Raw genomic sequence first — 8,942 nt, forward strand, 5'->3', positions numbered from 1 at the left:
TTGAAGCTGGTCTGGCAAAAATCGGGAAGACGAAAAAGGATACGAACGCTAGAGTGACTGGGAGACGAGAACAAACTGAACAAAAGAAAGCGCGGCGGAGCAAACTTGTGCATGGATTATATTCCAATGGATCTCAATGAGTTGGACGATTCATCGGTATCGGACTCAACAAAAGAGTCAATGTAAACGTCGCTGTTATAGCTGTCGAGTTCCCAAATTTTTACAGAACCTTTCTCTTCTCTTGACTCGATCTTTTTGCCCGCTTGATACGATAGCTATAGCTTCATCCGCGAGGCCAACTTTCGCTTCTTCACTCATTGACGAGTTTTCATTCGTTCTTCACTTTTTTGAACTGGTAAACAGAGTTTTCCGTGGTCCATGTTTACTTATAACTTAATAGAATTACATCTAATACGAAAAATGCTTGGATCTGAGTAGCCAGCCAATTCGTGGTATCCACATATTCCCGCGAAAGTAGTCTCGGTTGATTGCGTACACGTTATAGGGCTGTCAATCAAGAGGGAACTTTTACTTCCGGCCGTAACGTAAAACCTCCATTTCTCCGCCAATATTAAGTTTTTTCAATTTTGTTTTCAGAAATTAGAGATTAATCTTAGACCATTACTTTGAACCAAAAATCCAAATTTGAAGAAAATTGCCGATCTGAAGGTATACTGTAACCTTAAACAGCATTTCTAAAAAAGAGAAGTAAAAAAAAAACCTTTCCGCTCACGACCGTTCAATCGATCAGTAAGTATTTGATCTGTGAGTCTAACGAGACAAAACAAAAAACAAAAAAAAACAAAAAAACAGTCAAAGTGACAAAGAAAAAAGTGACGGAGTGTATATTTACTCAATTACTTCCCAGTCTTGCTCTTTAGCGGAAACATTGGTCATTTTTGCTTTTAGAAAAGTTTGGCTGTTGTACGGTGTACCGGTTATCATTTCTGTAACGATTCAATCCTTAATCGCACAAAGCGAAACGCGCCCATTGAAGTCTAGTGCTAAGTATTGAATTTTCCAGGGTAACGGACGTCTGACGAAGCGGCTTCTAGCCCAGTGGATCATATATGTCATGTATGAAAGGTTTGGAAGGGTCAGGAAAAGGAACAGACGAGGCTGTGTGTATTCGCGCCCGAAGACCACCTGGCCAGCGGTTGCTACCATTTGTGTTGCCAGCTCATGCTTCCGTTCAAAGATGGAGGATCTTGAGATGTATTCAGACAATTTGCTTTTTAACAAACGTCAGCTGGGACCAATCGGCCAATACACAGTGTAAGATTCCTAGCCTTATTTTTAGTTTATTACAAGATCTCCTTAAGAACACATCAAATGTGTTTATGCAGAACATTCCACACCATGAATCGAAGAACCGAATGTGATAGCAAGCTTACATGTACAGAGGCCATCGGCAATATTGATGATTGCGTTTCACCAAATGTACATGCATAGTGATACTAAGCGATCTTGCTTTTTTTTTCTTAACGAGATCGCTGTTAAAGGATATTCAAGAAGCCTCTCTGCACAAACACACCGTACAGTGCACGTCATGTGGACTGTGGTATAGCTACACTATTGAATTGACCTGAATTGATGAATTAGGTTTATGCCTACATACGAACAGGTGTTTAAGTCGGAATTAAAAAGAGTTTTCTTTTGTAAACATCAATGAGGAGCGGCACCACATTCAGTTTAAAAGGAATGAATGAGACATGTAAGTTTTGGATCAATGTATTTGGTTGTCCAGTTGCCTCGTTTGGCCTGCTATGGACCAAATGAACAAAACAAGCCAACCCTTCTGGTAGTAGATGTAAGCTTAGTTTTAAAACGGCTCTGCTTAAAATTATCAATACAAGTCAGTCATGCAGGCTGCAAGAAACACATCAAAAATTCTAGAAACATGGCATGTTGTTATACCTACCAACTCAAATATGCTTTCTGATTGGAGGAGAACATGTCCTGTCATGGGTCATAACTCACTAACTCCCTATGGGAAGCAAAACTCACTAACTCCCTAGGGAAACAACAACTGAAAATTTTAACGTGCTTGTGATCAGATCAAACCTTGGCAAATTTGTGTGTCAGATGGCGTCAAGGAGATTTTTTTTTGCAGTTAGTTTCATTTTTGAGTTGGAAGGTATAACAAAACACTTAATGACTGGCCTCAAGGGAAACTGTGAGGTTTGTTTCCCCTTGACCCTCAATGTTTTCCCGTAGCTTCTCTCTGGGAACATTGAGGGTCTCAAGGAAACAAATCTTACTGTTTCCCTTGGGTCTTGGCAGTATGAAAAGATTCAAGTATTACAGTAGCATTCTTCAACATTTGTTAACTTATTTGGTAGTGTTTTGGAATTATTGTTCTATTGTTATGGCTTAACTCTGTGTCTGTTAGGATGGGACTTTTAGTTCAATTGTTTGTTAGTTGTAAAAAAAAGTTTATTCTGTATCAGGCAAAGTGGTTCATATTTCCAGAGCTTTTCCTGTGACTATGAATATTTCTACCCTCCTGGATGGAGGCTGGTCCATCACAGACTTTCTCCCAGCACTAAATTCACAAGTATCCATTTACTGGTATACACCTGGGTAGAGAGAGGCACTTTGATAGTTAATTGTCTTGCCCAATAACACAATTCACTGACTGTGACCAGGGTGCAAACCTAGAACACTTGATCCCAGGTTCAATGCACTAATCATTATGCCACTGTCCCTCCCAATATTGTGAAGATGGTTTATTTTTGCCCTTTGTGTTTTACAGGACCACACCATATGTGATTGCACTGGTGATTGCCAAATTTCTACATACCTTTGGTTTATTTGTGACTTATGAGCAGCTTAAAATCTTCCATGTTGTCCAGTTCCTATTTATTGTCAAGCTTTGGTATGTTAAGTCCAGATTGTGTTTATTTTAAAACTTTAACCATTAAGCTACATATTTTTCTAAACTGATTAATATGGTATTGTCCCATCAGTAAGTAACCACAGTTTTTGACCTACATAAATACTCCATTTTTAACTTACCTTTTTGTGATCATTGACCACTGGCCTGCACCCTTATAATTTGGAGTCTCTAGACTATATTTTCTTTATAATGGTACCCTTTTCTTAGGACCTTCCAAAGTGCAGGTGACAACTTAAAAATTGTAGAAATGTTTTGTTCAGTCATAAAATTTCAATACATTGCTTCAGGTATATTGATAGAGAATTGATAGATCATCAATCCCAGTCCCTCAGCCCAATGAGTAGAATGAAACAACTTATCATTCCTGTAGGTACTCTTTCAATCTGGACATGCACTGTCTTAATCTAGAACCCCATCTCTTATCCAAGTTTGGATCTGCCACTAACAACTACTGATTTATTTGACATAATAAAATACCAAGAATGCAATATTTTTAAAGTTACATGTCAGCTTAGTATTGGAATTTGTTTCAGCGAGTTGAATGTTGTTTCAAATGCCTTTTTTTGCAGCACAACTATCGTCCTTGTAATATTACAAAGGCCTGTATCATCAGGAAAGAAAATTACTCCAAATCAGGTACGCTTTTGATACTTGCATTATTGTCAGTGGTAGTCTTTGTATGATTAAGTATAGTAATTCCTTTTTATTTCCATTTTTTTCCAGTGGTACAAAATTGGCAAGCATGCTTTAGTGTCAACAGTAATAGGCCTGGTATGGCTTGAAGGTCTAACACTCTGTGGTGCTTTGAGGTAAGAAGTAAATTTATAATCTAGTCTTGCATGGGTAGCATAAAGCTTCAAACTGCCACTAAAATTATAATACAGACTGTAGTTTTGACTGCCCCCCTCATTTTTTCAGTTTATCCCTTTAACTTCCAAAGTGATGAAAATGCAATTACTTTTTACATCACCAATAGGAAACCAAGCGGCAGGTAACATAAATTAAGAAAATCGTCAACTAACTGATGTTGTCTTGATGTACCACAAATTTTTAGAACTGATATAAAAAGAAATCTATGGAACTCACTGACTAAAGGAGAATTGATATTTTGAAAGGGTTCAAAAGATATTATCAGCATGTAAGTGACTGTCACCTTCAACTGCAGATTATTGCATGACAGTTGCACTGTAAGACGTATACATAACCTGTTTCGGCAAGTGACATGCCTGAAAAACTGTGTGGCAGACTTGCATATATCTTCATTAAGAGTAGTTTTTTCTTGTGACATTCTGTAATTTGTTTGAAAGTTTGATGACCTGTCAGTTGAATATCTTTGTTACTTTTTTTACAGAACTGTTTTGTTATTTGAGCACAGTGATGTGGTGGTGTTGGCAGCATTAGGAGTACTTTTTCATTCTGGTGGCACTGGCCCATCAAAGGTAATTTCAGTGAATTATGCTCTCTTACTCAGCTCTGTTAACTCTATCTTATATATTATACAGTCTTGTACTTCATAGATAGAAAGTGCCTGTGCAACCCATCAAATTGTTAAGTTTGCCAACAATGAGTCAAATTGTTATTCAGTTTTTTATTACCCTCTTCTGTATTTGTTTGGTAGATTCTGTTCTAACTTACTATGTGTATTTGTGTTATAAATCTTTTAGGTCCGAGGATCTGTGTTATTTCTCTTAGGAATTTTGTGCCTTCTGTTGTTTGATAATGATTCTCCAAGTTTGAGTCACCGTATCCTTACATGTGAAAAGTAAAATAATTCTACAATTTAGATAAAACTGTTACAGTATTAATTTTGTAGATACTGTCAGGCGAGTTTTGAAGTTTTCTTTGTTTTAGTATGGACAGCTGCTTCATAGACTGCCAAAATTTCTTCCTCTGTTATGGTTGAAAACCAAGAAACCATTTATGCTTTGAAAGCGAACAGGACGTAATATATATGATGCTTGGTTATGGTGATTTGCATATTGTGTTTACAAAGTATGGAGATTTCCTTGTTTTGTTTGTTCAATTTTTTGGGTGAATTTCTTTTAAGGCCTGGTAAGGCTACGACTGATGAAATGATTGCAGAGCTGCTGACAAAAATAATATTCAAATTATGCTTTAGTGCAAATAATTATTATACTTGATTTTTTGTTAATTTCATTTGGTTTGACGAATTTCTTTAAAGGTTATTGTGTTGCGTGGATGATTATAATATTTTATGGGAGCTCTGCTTTTAGGCTTGGCCAAATCTATATATTTGACTTGATTTTACTTAACATCCTGTCAGCGGAGGGTCATCATAAAAGCCAGTGGATTCACTGGTATTACTTGGGATTATCTTGGCTTGGGTTGCCTGACCACAAGGTAATGTTGTTAAATAAGTCTTGTATTAATAGCCTACCAGAACAAACATCCCTCATTTACATTCCATCCCACATGATAGAGACATCATTGAAAAAGTCTTTATGAGTGAAAAGTCTTTATTAAAAGATCAGGCACAGCACACGCATCACTTTACAATCAATAATAAACTAAGCTTAAAACCAGTCATATGTACTACAAAATTATATTAAGAGAAAAAGTTAAGTTAAGTTTTGCCCATCATAAATTTACACAAGTTTTAAAGTGCCTATGAAGTAAAAAATAATTGCTGCTTATTTGAAAGGCTTTTCAAGGTAAAGAAGAATGGCGTTTTCCTTTTTGGAATATCTTTTTTCGTTTGAGAGATATTTACGTTTTTGTAAGGAAAGTGTTGGCGTTGTAGGTGGTTCCACTAAAACAGCACAACACTCAATCAAGAATAACTCTAGAAATATTAAAGCAGTGTTCTTTAAACTTGACACCAGAAATGTACATCACAAAAGAAACATAATGACACCCGTCATGCCATTGCCATGTCAACAGTTATGCCGCTGGTTCTGTTTTAATTAAGACTAAAATTCCCAGATTTTATCTTAAACAAGGATAATCCACTCCCACCAATCTAATGGGGAGAGTTAAGACAATATGGGAACCATGTGTGTTCTGTGCAAGACCCTCTGTCCCACTTAAAAAGGTTGCAAATGGGGATATTTGGTTTTTCACAGAAAGAGACTGGGGCCAAGAGTGTTGCCATGGCAACAGCATAGTAGATGTCATTCTGTTTCTTTTGTGATGTACATTTCTGGTGCCAAGTTTGATGAACATCGCTTTAATATTTCTAGAGTTATTCTCGATTGAGTGTTGTGCTGTTTCAGAGGAACCACCTATGACGTCATCACTTTCCTCATTTGCACAATACAAAAATGTGAATATCTCTAAAATGAAAAAAGATATTCCAAAAAGGAAAATGCCGTTCTTCTTTACTTTGAAAAGCCTTTCATATAAGCAGCAATTATTTTTTTACTTCATGGGCACTTTAAGTACCACTTCTATCAATTGCTACTCTCAACATTTTATTACACTACAGAAGATAAAATCTCCCACCGTTTTTGTGATCTTAGTTTGTATTTCCATACCAATAGTTAATGTTAATTTATTTGCCGTTTTCAGGGTGGACTTATTCTGCTAGTTCTTGTTCTTTTATTTAAAATTGCTCACAAGAATGTTTCAAGAACCCTAGCAGTTGAAGTTGGAGGTGAGACAATTATTCAGGTGGTACTTCCAGCAAGGCTTTTAACTATAATTGCAAAGCTGAATCCCGAAGCCATACTCCAAAGAGATGTTGTGTGTAGTTCCTCTTGGACTCCCTTCATCTGAACACTGTTTAGACCCCATGTGGATCCGTGTAGGGTCAGGAGTAGTTTTCAGGGATAGACATAAGGTTAAGTCCCAGATGGCAGTCCATATGGGGTACAGATTTGGGGGGAGGGGGTTATACCTGTGCATTTTCTATCATTTATCATTGGTATATCTCATCTCACATTTTGACTTAAATAATTTGATTTATTAATAACACTAAATTGATTTTGATGCAAGAGTGCACAGTTCCTAACCATTTACCAGGTAGTTTATCAAGTCAGTTTTTGTTTTGGGTCACTAGGTGGAAAGAGACTTGCTGCACTTTCCAGTTGTATATCTACCGTGTTCCTGCTTCCACTTGCTTTGTTATCATATTTTACTCAGGTATGTTAATACAGTCTGAAACTACCTTGAAACTCTTCACATTATCAGAGATGCATTATGTACAGCTAAACAACATGGGAAATGTTAATGGTGATGGTGATATTAAGCCTAATACTGTCAAATCACCTACTTCCTCTTTGGTTTTGGTTCAGGTAGACGCACTTGCCATCCATTCATCTATTCAAAGTACTTTCTATGTATTAGAAGTTATGAACCTAATGTGAATCTACCTTTGTCAACCTACCTACCTAGGGTGAACCTACATACCAGTATTGTTGGGGTTATTAGGTGCTCCCTTTTAGCTGAGTGTACCATTCTCTCCAAAAGCACTTTGTTAAAGAATTGAAGACCAGACACAAAGTTTACCATGAACACCATGAAATTAATTGTATTAGTTTTTTCTCATTTGTACATACACAGACAACGGACATTGACTTGCTTGAAGCATTGATCCCTTTGGCTGTAGTTATTTTCCTTGTGTTTATCTTTGACTTTTACATTGAGTCCTTCTGTTTGGCAAAACTTGAGTCACCGAGGACAGGCAAGATAGGCTCCATAGCCTCATTTTTATCTGCCATGGTTATTGCATTGTTGTGGGATAAACCCTGGGCATGGAGCATGCATGAATGGCATCATGGCAAACCATCAGACCCACATCTGGTATCTGCAGGAACATTTTTCAGTGCTTTCTTCTTTGTGCTGGGTAGGTATTGTTGTTCTTTTTTTTATTTCTCCTGCTTACAAGGAAACATTGTGTAATAAAGTCCTAAAGTAATGACCACTTGGTAGAACATGGTTAGCAAGGTTAAGGTTAGGAAAACCTGAAGGGAGTGAGCCTCACAAAAGAACAGCAATCCAAAAGTACTGACCTAAGAAAAGAAAAAGAAACAATAGAAACATGTATGGAAATTACAGATGTGACAATCTGTGCCAGCTGTACCAAATGACTGTTATTCTAAAGGCAATATATTATTCACATTTTCAACAAGCTTTGTGATTTTTATGTCTATATTAAATTTGTATGAAATGACCACTGATTTCTTCCTCAAATTCGTACTAGAGTTTTTTCCTTTTTTCTAATTGATAAGTCCATCAATGATACACATTTTAGTTACCAGAAAGTAGCAACCCCCTGACAGTAGCAATAGAGAAGAGTGCTTATTGTGAAAGTTATTCTTGTTTCTTTTGGATGTTTGTCGTGGTAATGAACTGGTTTGAGAGTTTGTGCCCAATATTCAAGGCTTTCATCTGCTTGCATCTTGCTTTGAGGATCCTGACTGTCTCTTACTGGCCTTACAGAAAGTTTGGACCGTCATGTGACTTTTATAATTTTTAGAAAACTGATCTCACAAGATTGTTGGTGTTGATTGTTGTGTTTTACCAGCCACAAGGTTGTTGTCAAGACCATCACCTCGTATGACTAAAGGAAATCTGATTGGCTACACTACTGGTGGCCTGCCAATCTATAACTTCCAGACTCCACAGTCCGTGTTAACAACGGTACAAAGTCTTTTGAGGCAGATTGTGGAGCAGTCAGAATCCAGGCAGATTTTCTATTTCTTGTGCCTCAATCTGGTAGGTAGTAAATTCTGCAAGTTACTTTGTATTGCTGGACTTCGTGTGTTAGCTTAAAATGTCTCAGAAAATTTTCCTTTGATTTCATTTGCTTTTTGGATTACCTTACAAACCTCAACTTCTTTTTTTTTTTTTTTCAATGCCAGATTTTTATTGTTAATTAAGTGCAGTGACTCTTTAACATGGTTTTCTTACACAAACATTTTTACTGAGCTAAAGCAAGAAACTACAAAGCATCATGCATACTAGTCACCTTCGCAGCCGTTATTAGGGTCGTCATGCAATGCTTCTCCCTTAGTGGGGTAAGCATTGCGTGACAACCCTTTAACAGCCGCAAAGGATACTACATGCATACATACCATCTTAT

General features: G+C 37.0%; 1 protein-coding gene across 2 annotated transcripts in view; it reads left to right on the top strand.

Moving 5' to 3' along the window:
- Positions 1–1,060: 1,060 nt before the first annotated feature.
- The window catches only part of LOC110063310 (proton-coupled zinc antiporter SLC30A5-like), a 14,011-nt gene continuing 6,129 nt past the window's right edge, over positions 1,061–8,942 (top strand). The window contains exons 1-11 of one of the 2 annotated variants that reach the window (XM_020770281.2): positions 1,061–1,275; positions 2,756–2,878; positions 3,469–3,535; positions 3,623–3,708; positions 4,251–4,338; positions 4,564–4,642; positions 5,184–5,260; positions 6,428–6,512; positions 6,918–7,000; positions 7,421–7,703; positions 8,385–8,575. In XM_020770281.2, coding sequence (XP_020625940.2) covers positions 1,076–1,275; positions 2,756–2,878; positions 3,469–3,535; positions 3,623–3,708; positions 4,251–4,338; positions 4,564–4,642; positions 5,184–5,260; positions 6,428–6,512; positions 6,918–7,000; positions 7,421–7,703; positions 8,385–8,575 — 1,362 coding nt within the window. In that variant the 5' untranslated portion in view covers positions 1,061–1,075. Of the gene's footprint in view, positions 1,276–1,314; positions 1,715–2,755; positions 2,879–3,468; positions 3,536–3,622; positions 3,709–4,250; positions 4,339–4,563; positions 4,643–5,183; positions 5,261–6,427; positions 6,513–6,917; positions 7,001–7,420; positions 7,704–8,384; positions 8,576–8,942 lie in introns of those variants that run through there. The other variant, XM_089295510.1, reaches the window with a different exon arrangement.

Source organism: Orbicella faveolata, unplaced genomic scaffold (genome assembly GCF_042242905.1).
Source record: "Orbicella faveolata isolate gen_17 unplaced genomic scaffold, um_ofav_v1 contig_26, whole genome shotgun sequence".
Taxonomy (NCBI): Eukaryota; Metazoa; Cnidaria; class Anthozoa; order Scleractinia; family Merulinidae; genus Orbicella; species Orbicella faveolata.